At 36.6% G+C, this 20,820-nt stretch overlaps 1 protein-coding gene across 1 annotated transcript; it reads right to left on the minus strand.

Annotated features, from left to right (window-relative positions):
- Positions 1 to 18,785, minus strand: HBS1L (HBS1 like translational GTPase; the record flags this gene model as incomplete). Its single annotated transcript, XM_010162537.1, has 13 exons — positions 1 to 658; positions 1,741 to 1,885; positions 2,815 to 2,915; positions 3,535 to 3,643; positions 5,213 to 5,303; positions 7,324 to 7,428; positions 10,678 to 10,746; positions 10,923 to 11,040; positions 11,838 to 11,912; positions 12,590 to 12,736; positions 15,386 to 15,503; positions 17,764 to 17,929; positions 18,529 to 18,785. Coding segments are annotated over 13 exons (1,513 nt in total), but the record flags the coding sequence as incomplete, so codon positions are not given.
- Between the last annotated feature and the right edge of the window lie 2,035 nt (positions 18,786 to 20,820).

The raw sequence follows: 20,820 nt of genomic DNA on the forward strand, positions 1-20,820 counted from the left end.
TGCTCAGACGACGTTATTTTATTATCCTTACAGTTTAAAAAATAAAATTAGCCAGTGTTGGCACAGCTTCCACTACACAGCAAAAGAAAACTTCTTTTTTTAAATAAATTTTGGGACAGGGAAAACAATCCCAGGATAATACTACATGCCATTCTCTTGAAACCCAAGTTCTTTTTTTTTCCCTGAATATGCATTCAACTCAAACCTAAAAATATATTAGACCAATAAACTTACTTTACTGAATTAATGTGCAGCAAAAAAGCTAATCAGAGAAAATATGTAAACAATTTATGTCTGGAAGTAAGGAGTTTGTTTCACGATGATTCATCATCTTTTCCTCTAACTCAACTTTCTAAGGTTTTTCCATCAAGCTCCCTAAGGGTTAAATTCCACATGGAGAAACATATGATTCTTCAGATTGAGAAGTGCAACATTAGCAGTTCCTTGTCAGTTGGCATCATCTTCTGCAGTGGGAGAGACTGATGAAGGGCTACCAGACATCTCACACCATTTAATTTTTGTCATCATCATCATCTTCTCACCAATTAATTGCACTTGTTCCTTCAACTGAAGTAACTGGATTCTTAAACAGAAGTTTGGATATCTGATTGCATTTTGGTTGGACGGTGAAGTTCTGGCACCACTGTCACTCTTTGATCTAAAAATATAAGCAAATGGAAAAAAAAAAACCTATGGTGAAAACTGAAGTACTACATGTAAAACGACCACAGGTTTTTTCAACACCATATAGTTATCTGTGGAAAAAATAATTCCATTTGCTCTGAAATTCTCTGGAACAATATCAAAAGCACTAAAACAGTAACTCCTAAATAACAATCAAAGAGTTATTTATTCTGCAATTCTACAAACACTGGGCATCATAGATCTAAATAGTACCCCATTCACTTCAAGTTAAATTTAACAAAAAATGGGTGCAAGAATAAAGCCCTAATTCTGGATCCGATTTAACACCAGACAGATTGTTAAAAGCATTAAAGCTCCCTAAAGCCCAGAGCCTCCAACAGATCTAGCACATAATTCCTATGCACACAGGGAGAAGCCAGAAATTCTCAAGCTCTAGTTCCAGGCTTTGACTCAGTACCAGAACATGGTTAATGTGACTAAATTGCTCTCCCTCAGGCCTACAATTAGACCTTAAATTCTAATCCAAAACTCACAGCAAGATTTTTAAAGTGACAGATGGAGGAACAATCCTATTTTATGCTCATAATAGAAGGCAAAACATTTATATTTAGCCCTACAGCCTTTGCTTTCTCTCCCTTACACAGGATCAGAAAATGTCTATAAGGCATCAGTAAGAATCAAATGCACATTTGTCTTTAATGCTAACAGAAAAAGATCTGGGAAGCAAATTACCTACAGTAAAAATTGCCAACTCTTATTAATGACCTACTTCTGGTATATTTATACAGGCAATTAGATTTCAGAAAAACTGATGTATGTTAAAAAAGTGAAGGGTTATTTTTTAACTTGAGAGAGAGGGAAAAACGCACAATATTCAAAAATTCTAAATAGAGTAATTTTTGCTCCTAATAAACTGAACAGAACTGTGGCAAGTTTTCCTCACACCTTGCTAAAGTACTGTCTCTTTTCAGCAGAAAAAATTCACTTTTTAGGTCAAAGTGTGTAAAATAGTTCTTAACCATAAAAACTAAATGCTATGTGAAAGTTAACACTGTTCCTTTATAGTATAGAAAGTCTATTACAAAAATGCCATACCTCTGTGACAACTCCTGCAGCAATAGTGGAACCACTGTAGCGTAACATAAACCTCCCAAGCTCTTTAAAATCTTTATACAGCTCTAGAGCGATAGGTCTTTGAGTTTGTAGTTCTATTAAAGCGTTCTGCCCTTTAGTCAAGCACCTGTGGGCAAATAAGCAGAAAACACATGTATGCATAACTGAAAGAGAGAACAGTGAATAAACAGAAAAAATAAAAAGACAGAAGTATAATGATCAAGCTTGACTTGACAAGTATAAGCCAAACCACCAGACTGAAAACTCATTTCGCTGGAGCATATATTTTTAAAAAGGAATCAGAGTTTTCTTTAAAAACTTCTAGAGAAGGGCATCCACCACAGAATTTAGCAAATTGTGTTGAAGTTAATTATCTCATTAATACCTGTTTTTTCATGTCTAGTAGAAATCAAATCTTGTTTCAAACCTAACAAGTAAAGAGCCAATTCACTGCTCTGTAGAAGTCATGATTTTTCTTTCTATTACCTTTCAGCAAGTTTCAGCCATGCAATTTCTGTAAAAGGATTATTCTGATAATGTTGTATGTATCAAATACCACTTCTACCCAAACACAGCTGTAAATAACTAGAGGGATATTCCCACAGTTTAACTTGTATGGGAAGACTACCTAAATCTCTTTTTCTCTGACACACTGTCTAGTCAAGTTTATTTTAAACAGCAACCCACCACCAGAATTATACCAAGGATCCCATGCTATTACAGGAAGAAAAGAGACAATGAAAATAAATAAATTAAAATAATCCTTTAGATGCAGGGCTGGTGATCTAGGATTCACTCCCAATTCTGCAAGTGACCTTACGCAAGTCATTTTACTTCTCCGGTGCTCAGCATTTATCAAGTGGACAGACGGGTTTTCACTTGGTAAAGCACTCTGAAATCTAAACATGAAACCAACTAAAACATTGAAAGTATATTCTTATAAACACATATAATGTGTAATATTATATTTTATAATAGATCCTGCTTGATATACTATATATTAATCAAAATTCAGCTCATTTCTTAGAGTAATTATTAACTATTCAAAACACTTACTTAGGTTTTTTCTTTGTCACTTCACCAGTACTTTTGTGCAGGACACTCAACAATCTTCTAATAGTAGCAGGTTCACTTACTGTTTGATAGTGTAAGAGCACCTAAAAACATTTGTTTTCCAGTCATTAAACATTCTACAATAATCAGAACACCTAGGTGTTATTACATGAAAACATCAATTTCTTTTAAGACTCATTTTTTAAACAAATACTTATAAACGTCTCTCACAACAGTCTCTGCCTCACATTCAGTAACTGTTCCTAGTTCCTAAACTTTGTGATCTCTACAGATACGACACAAAGGTCATATATTTATGATGGATTAATACATTTTTCATTCTTAAGTGATTTGCTTTTGCCACTTCAGTGCAGTTCTGTAGCATGAACTGATATTTTATTTCTTTTTAAAGGTATCTTACAGCTACGTGCATAATTATACTCCTACAAGGTGTGAGCTTACTAAAGGACAACCTAGCCTGACTGTGGTGGAAATCATGCACAGTGAAATGGCTCAACTATGTATTAAAAGCCAGTAAGAATATGCATAAGCAGCCACAGTAGCCCCTTACATCCTCTTCAAATTACAGAAGAATCCGTCTCCTCTGGAGAGACGGAACCAGTTCTAGATGCTAAATGCCTCTCATATTTGGGAGGGTTGAACATGGAGAGAAAAAACCCTGAGCACCTTGCAGTGAACACGGGAACTTTCACTGAGACTTACAGGAAATCCTTTAGTGATTGGAACTTCAATATTGAAGATGAGAACCCGAGCTCTGAAACGAGTGCAGACTTTAATGGGTTCCTTGGGATCACAAAATACACAGCCAACACTACAAGAGAGGAGAACAAGAGAAACTGATATATAGCTTGACATACAAAAGTTAATCACTGCACTGGAGAAAGATAAATATTTAAGACAAGCAAAGACAATAACACTTTAACAAAACCCGGGGGCAGGGGGAATCAAGAACATTATTAAAGCCTGTAACAAAATCCTAGACAATGTCTACGGTATTTTACGGGCATGCATGAAAAGGTCTGTCTAGTTCAGTGAACAATTACGTCCATTGCTAATCAGTTTCTAAAAATGTCAGTTTCCTGTGCGTATGTACTTTGAAGAATTCGACTTTCACTCAGAGATTAATTGTTCCAGATCAATAGCATAAAATAATGCAGGGTGCCCAAAATTGCAGTGCTGCTGCCTGAAACTCAACTATTTTGCGGACAAAGGAGCATCATGATCAGAACTCTCAAAACTTAATAAGCTCTCAGCAGCACTCATTTCCAAAAAACTCTAGATGGAGTCACAAGAAAGCTACTGCTCGTTACAAGTCAGTAAGGTAGACTAGACACAGCTTTTTCACACTGGCTAGTTTTAGCCACTTAAGATGAAAGGAAAATCAATCCCACCCAGAAAAACGTGACTGAAGAGAACAAACAGCATGATTAAATGTATACATCAGATGTAATCATATGTCACCAATACCAAGAGGACTTAAAACTTCGTACATTTTCTTGACAAATCTAACATATCTCCAAAAGATGAATAACATCAAGGTAACGAATTGACTCAAGCCTTCATTCAACAAGCAGAACAAGACATTTCCCCTCCTCCATTCACCACAGAGAATCACACCCCATTATGAAATGGCAACACAGAAAAGCCTGTACTTTTTCCTTAAAAGCAGAGCATAAATTTGCAAAACTATCAATGCAAGGAATTTTTCAAATGATAGCTTGAAAGTCTGCTGAAGGCTGAACAAATTGTGGATCCAATTCTCTAGCCTGAACAACAACTGACACTTATCTAAAAGCTTGAGGCCAATGCACAGCATGAAACCTATACACTTCAAGACAGAGATTTGCTGTGTCTCACTGAATGTATCAGACTCAAAAAAAAAGGGTCAGCAAAACATTTACCAGAACAGAAGTGACAAGTGGCTAAATTTGTTGAATAAAGATTTTCTATCAATCTCACTTGTCCCGATTTGCTTATTGGTATGCAATGGCATTTGTTTGGATGTGTTTTGTTAGAATGATTTATGATTCGATAACCTTTTCAAAAATCTTGTTTTATTTAGCAATAAGAAATTACTTAATTCAGCAATTAAAGTGTCCAAGGACAAGCCTTAAGGAAAAAGGTTTTGAAGGTTATGAGTGTCAGCACTAGGGCAAAGTATGAAAACTAACAGTATTCTTTTGAGGTTGCCGTTGTACATGTAGCAGATGTTTCCAACGTTTGTACATGCAAGCCAGGTGATATGCATCACTTTGGTTTTAAATATCCTGGTAGCCACATCATTCTTCAAGTAAACCACTGATTGTTAGTAAGTGTAATAGTTATAAAGCTTTTCTTTAAAAACAAACCGTTACTTAGACTGAAACCCAGTTTTGCTCACTTGATTTTGATGATATCCATGCCGGTCAAAGTGAGACTAACGTGATCTCCTGCTGCAGCCCAATCAACTGGTTCATCATGCAGTGTGATTCCTGGAAATGAGTAAGAACAGAACCTCACAGTGAAGTACCTAGGTTCTGAGCTACAAACAAACAGTTCTGTTTGGGCCATTTGTGCTTCATCAACCATTACTCATCAATTTTCAGTATGAATGGGTTGAGAGTAAAAGCTTTTTAACTAAGAAGACTGAGGAAGCTTTTTTTTTCCCCCTCTTGGTGAGGACTCACTATTCTTTCACCCCACCCTGCACAATAACATGGCTTTATTAAGCCAGAGGAGGGGACCTGGCACTAGTCACACAGCGCAGATGACGCAGTCCTGAAAATGCCGTAGTACAAATATCTCCATATCTGCCCCACCCATCCTTTGAGGCACACGCACGCCCTAGACCGCATCTTTCATATACTTTAATGGTACTATGTCAACTTTCATTTACCTTAAGCGGGTTTGCTGACTCTTTCATAAAAAAGCGTAACTGATGCCTTTCGTTCACCACATTGCATCTATTAGAAAGCAATTTTTAAAGTAATTTTATTCCGATTTTTATGTATTTTAATCACTTTAAAAGATAACCTGGCTGGTGGGTGAGGACAAAAGTAATTGCTCCTGACTTAACATTCTCAGGTTTCTGGTAGGAAAGAAAAAAATTCCACTTTTTATAAATACTGCATACATTTATAGGATCTAGGTCTATTTTGCTACAGATTGTATTTATTGATTCGCAAATCTGTTCCCAAAAAACACTTGTCAAAAACATGCCAGAAAGCATCATTCATCTACAAGCATGTTAAGTGCCATTTTTTAAGCAGTGTTGATAATTATTTCACATATACGTGTCATTCTCACAGAGTAAGTAAAACTCAGCCTCTTGAAATGAAAAACTGGAATCCTAATACGCACACTACCTTTGGTAATTATTGTATGATAAATTAAATTCTCTCTTCTTTACATTAACTATAAATAAAACATGCTTAATGAACTAATACCCCCAACCTTCACCTGCATTTCAGCCATATGAGAGGCAGTATAAAAGAAAAATCATAGAATTGTACCGTTGGGATACTCAGACAAAATACATCTTTTCCCATGCTACTTCTTCCACTCCCCAAACAGAGAAGTGACTACATTGGTCTGATACCCATATTCATCCATGTTACTGTAACATTCCTGTTCTTGTGAACACTGTGAATACAACCATATAAACGGGCACACTGAAGAGCTTCCCAAATTAGCACTGAACAAGATGGTTTTGGAACAGAACAGGACAGTCAAACCAGCACATTGCTGAATTCACGTTAAATAGTTAAAGAAACCTATTCATTTATTTTGTGGGTTTAATTTTCTATTAAGTGGTCAATGTAGGAAAATCCTCATTTTATCTTTCTCTTTGCGTAGGAAACAAGAATTCTGCAGTACAGACAGTAAGCTTAATCAGGAAACAGCTAAACATTTAATGTCTTGACTTAGCTATTCCTCTTTTCAGAGATCAAATGTGTTGAGATTTAGATCCAATTTTCTTCTCTTTTGTAGCTGCTCAGGACAATTATACTCTGAAAGTTTGTATATTATGAAAGGATCAGTGACAAATCTCATGAACATAAACAGTAGAGACTTAATTCTCAAGCTTTTTTACATCTAATTCATAAGATTAATTTCTAAAGGTAGCTCAACATCCTCACACTTCCTAACAGCAGTAACACTCCACAGCAAAGCTGCATATTAATGATTCCTGTACTGCATATTTTATAGACATTGCTGGAACTCAGATGTTTTTGCAGGTTCTTCATTAAGCAATGTCAAAAGTCATGAGGCTGTAACATTTGGAATATCTGATATGGTAAAAAAGTAAAAAAAAAAAAAACAAACATGCAAGATTTCACATACTCTTCATAGACATATTTATACAGACACAGTCACATCTAAAGAAATTCGTTTTATGCTTTCACATTTTATGTTTGACAGTTAGTATCAGTTTGACAGTCTGTTACCATTTCAGTAACTGCTTCTAGCCCGGTATTGACCTGAAAGTAAACATGCTTCTGAAGACTGTACCTTTTGCAGTGCAAGTTTCATTGGGAGGCATTGCCAGAAGTCGTTCTCCAACTTGAATATAGCCTGCTTCTATTTTACCAGTCACACAAAATCCCGATCCTTGATCTGTAATAAATACAGTAATAATTTAAAAAAACTTCATAAGGTCAATTTCCCATCACAAGTTAGCCCTTCAGCAATGCATAGATAAGTTTTTAATATAATGAAGATGAGGGTTTTTTTTCCCAGTAGAGTGTTCAGTACTTGCAAGTTAGCCAGCTGTGCATCATAATGAAAATGAAACATTAAATTCAAAACCTCTAGATCTTATGTTTTTCAGAACTAAGGGAGAAATATCCTTCTTTAAACAAATGTAGGTGCATGAAGAAATATTTTTTAGTTTTTCAATATTAGATTAATTTCTAGCAATTTTATTTAATTTGGCATTTTCTCATTACAATTACAGATAAAAAAAAAACAAACCATACCACAGACATCTCAAAAATTCTCATCCATACAGATGCAAAATCCTATGCCACTTGCTGATTAACTGAGTCAGAATCCTGTATGCTCTGCCTGCAAACTAGTTTTAGTCCTGGAAAGTCAAAGATCGATTCAGTCCTATTAAATATGAGGAGCTATTATAATTGTGGATGACTTAAGTATTTCTGAATAAAAGATCAGCAAAGCTTTTCTTCTTCAGTGTCCTAATACTCTGCTCATTATTTGAATGATATGTCAGTTATTTTCAATAGATGTGCTACGTGTGCACATTTACACACATACACCTTAAGAATGCCTCATCTCCTCAGCAGGTGTTTGCAGGTGTGTTTAAAAAGAATCCTCCGAACTGATTCCACAAAGGCATTTTCTGTATCCATACAAACAACAAATACACCTTTTGCTGAACAACAGAATTCAGTGATAAGCAAGCATCTTAGTATTTTGTCACATTAGACTAAAAGCTTAATTTAAAGCAGAATTCAAAAGAGCAAGTTGATCTCAAATCTTGAGGTCACATACAACCAACTTGTGTTCATCACCATTATTGATGAATGCTTCCACCTATTTAGCTGGGAAAACATTACCAGTATGCCTGCAAGCTAATTTCCTCTATTCATTCCAGCAAATGAGATGAATGTAGTCAATTAACAGATGACATCAGTTGTCAAAGAACAGAAAGCTGGAGAAGCAGATACCTGCTACAAAAGAATCCCCAAGTCACCCCCAAATACCACCAAAATTGATATGGTACACAAAAGAACCTGAAGCCGGCTCTGCAAGCACTTGCAGGCAACCAGAAACATGAACTGGTTCCATGTTCCAAACCACTCCCAAGCACGATCAAGAACCATTTCTCTTTTTTTCACATCATCACCAGTTTCAGCTTGGTAAACCAGCTTGGTGTTTGAAGCTTCACCCTCTCCCATGCTGATTGCTTCTTCAAAGCGTTAAGTTCCTTCAGCTCCACATGAAATCAATGCAAGTACAAAGCTGATAGCAGTGGGACAGAATCAGGGCACAAAAAATGGCCTGACTTCTGTGTATCATGGTACCTGGGTTCTGCCAGGACACGTTCTCTGTCCTCGGGATTTGGCTGCTGGACAAGGCTTTTCTAAAGTCAGGTCAAGTCTTACCCTAGACAGCAGCATTATAATATGGGGATATCATTATAATATGGGGATAGCAGTATAATATCAGTGGGGACTGATGCAGAGGTGAAGGAATTTAAAGGGACCTCTTGGATCAGGAGACAGTTTGCCTGGAGAGAATATCAGGAGGGCTATGGAGGACAAGATCCAAAATGAGGCTGAGGTAGATGAATCATATGTGTGGGTAACCTTAATAAAGAAAGGGGTTTTCCAAACTATGTAAGAGTACACTCAGCACTCTCACTCTTTACACACTTCTACGGACAGCTCTCCTGAGTTTGCACAGGCACTGGAATAGAGCTAACAACTGTTGCTTCATGTAGTCATACCTGCAGCTACTTCCTCTGGTGGCATCCAAGTTAATTAAGTTTTGAGATCACAAGGTAAGAAAAAAAATAGCCTAGAAAACACCTAAAAGGCCACATTTAGTGATAAATCCTGTATATGTAAATTGAGTCCCTTCCAAAGCCATTATTTTTTGCATGCTTTAGCAAAAAATCAGACTTTTCCACAGAACTGATTTAGTAAAAATTGCTCATTTTGTGAAACTTAGCTCAACACAAAAATTATTATTGCAACAAAAAAGTTGAAAGATCTCTATCAATAATCCTAACACACTCTCCTACAGGTCACAAAATTTAAAAAAAATACAGTGACGGCCTAGATGACAAAACTAGTGGCATCACACCAGCATGAATTCTCATGCAAGGTTTTAAATATTTAATGTTATGGCTTCAGTACCTTAACTCAGGTAATCCAGGGCATGTACAGCATCTAGTGTTTTCTCAAAGACCCACATGAAAAATTACAAAAAACTGATTTTTCCAATTGCAATTGATATTTTGATCTGGTTTATTTGTACTTCTCATATACACCCCCTATATATAAAGTAATTTTTATTTTAAAATATGAATTTCAATAATAATATTTGATTACACATATTTACAATATTTCATACCACGCTGTCATTTAGTTTGCAACATTTCTCAAGGGACCTACAGCACACTTTAAATAGTACTAGTGTTACAAGCATATTTTTTATAAATTACCTGTAAATGTAAATGCATTTAACAGGAAAAAAAAAAAAAAAACAAGTTTACCATTAAAGCCTAAAGGGCTCAAGGTAGTCTGTTTTCTCCAGAATAAAAACTGGTTATAGTTACTTGCTGTCCATACCTCTGGTAGTGTTAGGGAATAGCTAGCTGCCTTTCATTAAATCCTTGGTTGGTTACTGCAGTCTCACAACATTTTCTCCCACCTCACCTCCCCAGATTTTTATACAAAAGTGAAGGAATTTATCATTATTTACAGCTACAACAATTAACATAAAAGAAACAAGTCAAACTTTCTTAAAATATAGGAGTGGAAGGTCGAAGAGCCCAAAGTCACACTCGTAAAAAGTTTGAGAAACATTCATTTAGGCAACAAGAACCAGTTTGGGAAAAAGAAACTCCCAAACTCCCACAGAACCATCAACTCGTAAGTTAGCCAATTAGCTAATTAAGCAGATTTTCTTCCTCACTTTCTTTTCTAGTGTGCTTCTCTCCTTCAGTGCTACTATCTAAAATTACACAAAAAACAGTGCTTGAAAACTTATTAGTCCTGTTCAAGACTACAGATACACATAAAGCTCCAACTTAAAGTCTTATTTCTACATCATTTCTCAACACTTGTGTTAAATATTGGTGAAATGATGGTGAAAAATATTATAAAAACAACCAACCTTTAAAAACATCAGCAACACACAGCCTAAATGGTTTATCCACTGATCTCTGTGGCGGCTTGAAAGAATCTGCAAATAAATTGATAAGACCTTTTAGAATCTCTGTATGCAATAACTTCTCACTCAGGGATAAATCAACTATATTGCATACCACAAACGTTTTCTCACATTTGCCCCAAAATAAAAGTTTTGACATACACAGGATTAAGATATATTAGTTTTTAAATGAGGAAAACTGCACTCACCAATTTGCTCTACTAAACACTTTCCTTTATACCACTGTGTGAGGTCACTTGACTGACCCCTTGTGACCAGATTTTCACCACCAAGGCCACTTGTTGGGATATAAGCCACATCTGATTCCTAATTAAGAAAACAAACAGAAGACAGGCATACATCAACAACAGGATCTCTAGTAGAAGAGATGCATTTTTGTTCCAATATCATGCATCTAAGCTATAAAAGAACAGTTGACACATTTGTACTTCCCCTGGAGAAGGCAGATTACTCAGTGGATCCATTTCCTTTCTGTTTACCTCTTGCCTGATCACAGTGCTCCAACAAAGAGTTGGAGATACTTTAACATGATGATAGCAACATTAACAACTAGAAACTGAGGTCAGGTAACGAATTCCAATTCCATATCTGACAGGCAAAATTTCAGTTTGAATTGCTGGTTTATGCAAAGGTATTTCAGGAAGGCCACAGCTAGTCTAAACGGACAGTAGTTGGAAATAAAGAAATGTGAGAAGAACAGTCAACAATGGCAAATAGAGAGTGTTCTTTTGAGTCCATAATCAATACTGACACCTGCTCTGGTATAAAAATCTCTACTGTCATTCATGTAATCCTGAACATTAAGACAGATGATCCTTGGTCTCTTCTGAAGCAGAATCCCAAGAAAAATCCCAAAACACTATAAATGAGGTGAGGGCCCCAAAGATTCAACAGACCTAAGCAAAGATGATGACAGAGTATTAAAGAACTGACTAACCTTATGCAGGGCTCATTGTACACCCTACCCGTAAGAAAAGGAATCTGCTATACTATGTGCACATAGTAGTAGCAGGAAAGTGACACAAAACAACCTGGCTGTAAGAAAAGCTCATCCTGCCCAAATGACTGAACAAAGCAACAAAGACCTCAGAAATTTACATTACCTTAAAGCCAGCTTGTTTAAGAAATTGGCCGAGCTTACTTGTAATTTCCTGAAATCTCTCCTGTTGCCAATTGACCTAAAATCGAAAACAGATTATGATAATAAAATTGTGTAATTTTAACCATGACTCAAATATACAGCTGAAAGTCATCAACTCTGTATTACCAGTAGGTGTTCTTCACACATAGCACCCAATGAATTTATAAATTTGAAATTTCCAGGTGGATGCATAGTTAAAATACATAAGAGCATACACATTAACAATTAGCGATAACAAACCACACATCACTTAACTTGCAAGCCCCTTTAGTTTGATCTGTCCTTGAACAGCACCTTGGGTTTTTTTTTTTAAGTTTATAGAAAATTCAGATTCAGAGAGAATATATACAACACAGTAATAATCTAAAACACAACTAGTAATATTTAACACACAGGTTTAAATAAGGCTTTTGGGGTGTTGACCTGAATGACCACCAAGATGCCTTTGCAGATGTCACTGGGTTAACTGCTTATGTGAGATTTTCGCAAGTACAAGAGGGTCCTCTACTCATTTTAGCACCAAAACTATCTTTCTGCATGCTTTGAAAATACTCCCATAAATAAAAAGTACTGTAAAATCTAAACACAAGAGACAGAGCTGAGAATCAAAGAAAGAAACACTTTATTATTAGTTTCACAATATCAATCCTTAAACATAGGGTCCATAATCCTAGATGGAAGCCTTTAAATTAAATGAAAAAATTAAGCACATACCTGGTCCATTTTATTGACTGCAACAGCTAGCTGTGTCACTCCCAGAGAGCGTACTAATAATCCATGTTCTCGAGTTTGTCCACCTGTCTCAAACCCTGCTTCAAACTCTCCCCTGCTAGCATCCACAACCAAAATAGCCACATCAGCCTAGATTAAAAGAAAATACAACCAAAAGCGATTAAGAGGTGGAAATAATCTGGGTAAATAGGTCAATCTGCAATATTTCACACTAAATGTACTTTACACAGGAGGAATCTTGATGTGCTTCAAATGTAATTGAAACTGCTCAGTTCTACCTGTGCCATGCCCACTTTGGTGAAATGTTACCATGTTATGGCATGGTGTCATTTATGTCATAAACTACCACTTTCTGTTAAACACAAGACAGGCTGGTTTTGGGAACCTGTCCTCTTCAAACTACCTATTACGGACGTGTTGCATAGACATCAACTAAACAAAAGCAGCCCATGCTGCAGAAGCTTCAGAACAGTATGAACACAACGTCCAGTTCTCCCTGCCTCACTCTAGACAGCTTCACAGAGAGAAGCTGCAAAAATTACAGATAAATCAACTCACTATACAACTAAGACAACTGGTCAACTGCATTTTGTCTGTGGATGCTTCACAGTCCACTCAACACACTGGAGAATACCAAAATCATAAGGTGGAAAAGACCAAGTAGCCTATTTTATTATCTAGGTAAACTCTCTGCCACAGCATTAAGAGCAAATAGGTATCACACACCCTACAGCACTTGCACAACAGTCAGCACGTAAGCACAGGGAAAAACAACAGATTTTGCTCTTAGCTTTAAATGCTGCTAATACTTCTATTTTCCTGCTTTGGTAAGGTAACAGCCAGTTAGACCTTCATCACATACCAAGCAACAGATGTGAATAATAAAGGTACTGCTGTCAAGAGGCAGGTATAAGACAATTTTATAGGACTAATCAGACCAAAATAATGGAAAGAGAGAAGAAAAAAAAAAAATAGTGGTGACATCTCCCTTTCCTTACATGCCTATGCTTTAGGATCCAGGAGAAAGAACAGAGACAGCACATTGTCCTGGCTCTGAATTCCCCTTGCCTTGTCCTAGATGTGAAATCCCCACAGCTCATACAGAGACAGTGCAAGTGTGAGAACGGGAAAAGTATGAGGGACTAATTTCCCCACAGCTCTCAGGCTCAGAAGTGCATTGTGGTAAACTTCTCCTTCAAAAAAAAGGACATCTTGTATTTTCTCAATTATAAAAACCTCACCTCGGCATTTACGTGAATTAAGCATATGTATCAAAGGCCAGATCCTGGCCCCGATAAGGCTGATTTGCATTTTGCACAACAGCAGTTGGGGATTCACCTCCTAACAGAATTCTCCATGATAAAAAGACATCAGAGCCATTTCCACATTTGCTTTCTTCCACCCACTGCTTCAGCGCTGAGCCTACTCTAATAGGCAACAGAAACTCACAAAGTTTCAGTGATTCCTTAACAGGCTTCAGAACAGACCAGCCACTCGCCATCCTGACAGCTAAGGGAACACAAAGATACCAAGTTATTTAACCAGCCTCATCTTCTCCTGAACTGGTACAATTGCTGGTGGATCTGCAAGTCTTCTCTTAACACTTCTGCCTGTATTACTTTTCTCCCAAAAAAAAAACAGATTTACACTAAAGTTGTAAAGAAAATGGCATGGCTGAGTCTACATTCTCCACTGTTCTGAAACTAAAGATCCATTTCTAATTTAAAAGCTCCTGAACTTCCTACAACATATGCTCCAAATTTAGATAACTGTACAAGCTCTACACCATAATTTGCAAACTTCTGACTATTCTGCAGCCTAACCACTGCATCGCAAGGTCTGAATTCTTACCCAGGCTCTGCTCCTGAGCTAGAACAGAATTTGGGGCAAACCAGTCTTCCTACAGTATAGTTCTCTATCTCTAAAAATCTTACTAACAGTAGTCATCCTTACTGAGATCATAAGATAAAACTCACATTTCTGACTGGAGTGGTATGCACAAAGCAAAAACTTCTACCTATTAGCTTAGGTTGGGAAAAAAAAAATCTTTGATTACGCCTCTACTTTGGAGAATCAATATTACTATTTAAAAAAGATTGCCTTTCATTGGAAAAAATGTCACGTACTTTATGTCTTGTAACCACATGTTACTCTTCCCCCCCTCTATTATTTCCATAAATTAAATAACGAGCCTACATGACAATGGTAAGTGCCATAGTGAATTCAACAGGTAGTGGAAATACTTTTGACTTTACCTACTGTTCCTAAAGCAAGTGGCATGTAGTCTCTGCAAATGTCCTACTGACAACATAGATGCTTTCTGCATAAACTTTATGTTTTCTCATCCTGTATTGTTAAACAGAATAATGTCTTTTGTTTGACTTCTCCAAATCTTTTTTCTTTTAAGCTCAAAACTACTTAAAAACTTTACCTACAAGACCACTTTCACAGATCTTCTTGTTGAGTAGACATATGCCACACCTGAATAGCTTTCAAAGCTCAACTCTGATTTTACCAAACTGCAACTTGGTATTAAAATTACACCCCTACTAAAACTCTACTCCAAAAAGTTAACGTCCCAAAAAAAGAAAAGCAGCTGCCTTTACAGTTAAACAGATAAATTTTCTAAACATAAAATATAATGTATGATAAACCTCAAAGATATCTTACCACCATCAATGATTCCATTCCACCTTAGATTTTAAAAGAAGAAAACCAACTTAAGAAAAAGTTATAAATAATAATGCTATTGGGAAAAGTGTTCTAGACTATCTCTACCTGTGCAGCTCCCGTGATCATATTTGGAATGAAGTCTTTGTGGCCTGGAGCATCCATCAGCGTAATTACTTTAGTCTTTGTCTCGAATTTGGTCATACCCACATCCATTGTCACTCCCCTTAAACAAAGCATACACACAACACCCCATTAAAACTGCTTTGAGAGCTTCAGAGATATAAAGCAAGCTATTAAAAACACAATCATAAAATTATACACTTCATAGGTTTCACTTGATTTAGCCTGCGCAAAAAAAATGTAAAGAAACCCACTTGCTGGAAAAGCAGACCTATAGAGCTGCCTTTCATTAATTCTAGTCATGAAGAAACAAACACTCAGAATTCACAGTACTAACTCCACAAATCTATAGATGATATCCCAACAAGCACAGTGAGATCCATGCAAATCGTACTGTGTATTTAAATCATTACTGATTCTATTTTTCATACTTAGCTCTTCAGATAAAAGCATGATAGAATAACAGAAACATAGCCAAGAAATAAAAAAATAGAAGGTATGGGACTATAGGAATACAGCTACTCATTTGCAAAGATCCACATCAGAACTACTGATTATCGAGGAGGGACTGCAGCACTTTGACTCAGTTCCACATCTCGGTAGCAACCACATGTTCTGCACGGTACACAGGACAGGATTCACCTGATCAAATGCAAACACTTAACATGCACATGTCTGTATCTGGGTTAGCCATCTGCATCTCCCTTTACAGACGATGAAGACAGACAGGCACTTTCAAAGGACAAAACTTCTCACATTAGCACAGATACTTAAAATATGCTACTTACAATGACAAAAAAACCCAACAAAATAACCCCCCCAAACCCCCAAACATTTACAGATGGCTCCAGAAAGTTTTTCTTTAAAAATACAAAACTCAGAGAAAACAGAATCAATCAGAAATACCAATTCAGAAAACTTCTCCCGTAAGAATTACCATTTATCTTCTGAAGGGAAGTCTAGTACTTAAATGCACAACTGCTGGACACTAAAAAACCATCACAGACCAAGGGATACCACTTCTAAGGCTCATGGCAACTATTCCACAAACTTTACTTTCTGTTAACATTTTATTCTTCGCAGGCAACAGATACTTGTCTCTATTTCCAGTTTCTCATGTTAATTACATCATATCAAAGGTAGTTTGTATCAATAAAATAACATATTATTCTATTACAGATCTGTGAAATTGCCAAAGTTTGTCCATTTTACACCCAGCTACATCTATGAGGATAAAAAAAAATAAAAATAAAAATAAAAATAAAAATAGACCTTCCCCCCATCAGCTTTTCCTCTTTTACAGCCTTAGACGTAAGGTCACAACAACACTACCACTACAATATCATCAGCCTTAGCTGATGTAAGGCTACTTTTAAAAATTGTGTTTGACTGCTTTGGGATTGTTCCCTCCTTACCCATACCTGCATCCCCCCCGCAACACACAGCCCCCTGCTCAGGTTTATATGTGCACTCGTAAATTAAAGGACCCACATAGGCAAAAGTTCAGCTGTATACAAGGACACGGCAAAAGTATATCCACCTTTAAAAACAACAATTGCCTTACTCCATGTTCTTCAGCATCAGTTTACATTGTGAAGGCTATCTTTTCAACCAGAAGAGCCTAAATGCTATGAAACCATGGGTGACAAATGACTATATAAATATAAACACATAAGAAAATGCCTTTTTTTAAATTTTGTGAACACAGAATATAATGTCTTTAGCCTCCCATATAGTCTTGTTAAAAGTTTTTAAAGTTTTGTTTTGTTTTTAAATTAGCTTCATTGCTTCCTCATATACTTTTTCAATATGACATTTGATTTTAAATTTTGGATTTCAAGTTAATAAAGGCAGTCTATAAAGAATACAAATATAATTTATTAATTTAATTAATTTATAGATTTTTATAACCAACGTAATTGAAGTCATGTGTGATGAGCTGACATTTCAGTGCTTAGTTTATAATTCTGAGACCTTTTCACAGAAAAATTTAACCTAGAACTTTCCCATACAACAATAACCAAACTGATAGAAGTTTGGCAGCAATAAACCTGTTAGGCAGCTTTAAATGAACTAACTCGGCTACTAGAAGCATTCCGCATTATAGTCCTACACTGCACTCCACAGCATAGAAATACTCAACTTCTCATTCACATTTCTTAAAACCAAACAAGGATATTGAATTTTTCTTTTGATAACATGTTCTCATCTAGAGAAAGAACATTGTTTCCAAATACATATTGAGTAAATATCTTTAGACATTTAGAATATTTCTACCAAAGCATTATTAGTAGATTTGGTATTTCCTAGCAAATGCTGTTCTTTCATGAAAAAAGGTAATTCCCATTAAAAGATATTTCTACCTTTCTCTTTCTTCACCAGTTTCATCCAAGACCCATGCGTAGGCAAATGAAGCTTTGCCAGCCTTCTTAGATTCCTGTTCGTATTTGTGCATAGTTCTTTTGTTCACATTTCCCAAAAGGTAGAGCAGATGACCCATTAAAGTGCTTTTACCTGCATCAACATGTCCTATGGAGGAAAATAAATATTATATCAATTTTATTAATTTACACATTTTAAATGTAGTACAAGAAGAAACATACCAAAACATGAAAATCACATGCACTAATAATCCTTAGGCAATTCATAGAATCCTGTAAGACAGAGATACACAGAGACAGTTTATTGAAACAGTTACCAAGACCGCCTTATAGCACCTCCAAATTCATACTAAAAAAACACACAGAGAGGTGGCAGAAGCTCCATCCCTGGAAACATTCAAGGTCAGGTTGGAAGGGGGTCTGAGCAACCTGATCTAGTTGAAGATGTCCCCGCTCACTGCAGGAGGGTTGGATTAGATGACCTTTAAAGGTCCCTTCCAAACCAAAACTTTCTGTGATTCTATACATTTTACTATACTGTCAAAAGGAAGCTAAGTCAACCTCATTTTCCTAATCAAGGACATCTGAATGTACTCCCTCCAAAGAATAACAGTCAAGTAGATGCGACTGAAGACAGTATGAGAATGCCCTTCCCTGGAGAAAAGATAGTTTTGCTTCTGTATCATTTCCAGATCAACACAGTTTTTAATCTCTATGTTTGCCAAAGATGTACTTTAACAGTATTACCTATTACCACCAAATTAAGCAGTTGCTTTCCTCCTTGTCTCTTCTCCAACTCTGCTTTCACATCTATTTGTGGCTTTGTCTTGCTTGACTTTTTTAACGGAGTAGGCACCGCATTCTGCTCTTCTGAAACCTGCACTACTTGGGGTGAAAGAGTAGATTTTGATACTGCCTCAAGTACCCCAGAAGCTACACTAGTGTCTTCAGTTAACAGTCCTTTCTGAGGTGTGTTAGCATGGCCATTTTCTTCAGCAATCACACTAGGGGAAAAAAAAAGAAAACACAAGGAATGCAAAATGAAAAAGAAGCCACAGAAATACAGGACAGAAATTGAATTTTCCCTTCATTATCATATAAGTCCCCGATAAAGAGTACGTGATAAGTCCATTAAGTTGGAAGTGATAAGCAGCTGGATATAAACTGCATAGATACCAGCTCTGAATATCTTGTCTGAAAAGCACTGTGTACAGAAGTAAGATAAGAAATAATCTTGTAAAATGCATGAAACAGATAAACAAAAGCTTCCCACAGCCACTTCTTTTAACAGGGAGGGGAAAGGACAGTTGTGCAGAACTCTGAAGTAAGAGTCCAAGTCAACTCTGAAGTATCGATCCTAAATCAGCTTCCACATACACTGTAAGTATTACAGCTGAACATAGTGATGTACTATTGCAAGAAGAATATAGCATAAAGAGTAGATAATAAGCATATCTGAGCTGCAATTTAAGGTGCAATATTTATGTAGAGCCAGAGCAAATGAGTTACATTTATTAAAATTGAGACAATTTGTTTTATGCATAAAACAAGGCACCTAGGACTAAAGAGATCTGGATGTCCCAACTCTCCTTCTCTAACCTCCTGTTCTCCCACAGCTCACCTTAGTAATCCTAATACTAAACAATCCTAAATATATTATTTTCTTACACCGTCTCACTCTTTTTCTCTCTGAATTGCAAATAAGGATATTTTCCTAATTTACACAAGCGTTCTGAGAACATACAATATGATTCTTCACCTGTTATGGCAAAGATGACCACTAAAAACAAACACCAAGTAACATCTTCAAGAGAGCAAAAGCTTTCTTAGTGCCTGACAGAGCTCCATGGTGAGGCATTAACGTAAGCAGCAAGGCAGGAACAGAAGCAGTTATTACAGGTGTGACAATGGCACACTTCAATATACAAACCACTGGCCATTACAGTATATTGAAAATACCTACAAAATATTGTATTTAAAACTTTATCCAAGGAGAAGAGGCTTCTTCCCCTGGAAAACTGGAAATCCTTTCCAATGCAGTACGACTGTGCTGTGGGCTGCTTGCTGTGGAGTGGATTTATGCAGACTCTCAGACTCAAGTGTCTCCATAATCAGTGTCAGTTTTTCACTCTCCACTTTCTGTTTAGGTACCACAATTTACTTCTCAGTTTTCCTCTTTTCAGCCTCTATAAACAAAACCAAAACTACTTATTTTGGTACTTCAGAATCCCACATTGTGACATCTCTGCTTTTATTTGACCTTACTTCTCATTTTCTGTCTGCATAGGAGTATTTGCATTGTATTAGTCCCTTTCCATTACATCTGTCTCAGGAAACAATGTAGTCCAAGAATGTTAGTCACTGAACAAAGCAGTTGAAGAATTATGATCTGAAAAACTAAACCTAGGAAATGTTCCGACTGAACACAAAATTAAGCCTCTCATTATAGCACTAAGCAACACAGAACATTTTACAGGTCTTCCCCCCCCCCCATTTCAGAGCTCACCTATGTAATCAGTACTGCAACAGACTGATTTATTTTCACACCTTTTTCATAAGGTACAAAGCCAAGTTTTTCTCTTAATTGTGAGACCCCAAAGCAGAAATATGAGCACTTGGGTTTTTTTGCAACAGTCCCACAACCCAAGGCCAGGGTCTTGCATCAAGGCTGGACACACAAGCACATTCCTCAAATTAGCTAAGCAAAAAACTTAATGTCAGCCATGCTGGCTGCAGGGGCACAGATGGTACCTGTGCTTCTGCATAATGCACAGACAACTCTGTATACAAAGTCTATTCACAAGAACTTATCCTATCAAAATATTCTAAACCACTTGAAGGAGAATGACAAGCTTATATCAAACTACTGCCTTAGGTCACACAATCAAAACATTTTAGACTTGACACTTCAAAATCAGGTGTACGGTATCACCAAGTACAGCCTTATACAAGCTCCACTACGTAACATCGTATCTTGACAACCTGAATACCCTTTATAAGAAGATACACTTGCTGATGACACAAAGCTGGGAGGAGTGG

The sequence above is a fragment of the Antrostomus carolinensis genome, unplaced genomic scaffold, assembly GCF_000700745.2.
Source record: "Antrostomus carolinensis isolate BGI_N321 unplaced genomic scaffold, ASM70074v2 scaffold2982, whole genome shotgun sequence".
Classification (NCBI taxonomy): Eukaryota; Metazoa; Chordata; class Aves; order Caprimulgiformes; family Caprimulgidae; genus Antrostomus; species Antrostomus carolinensis.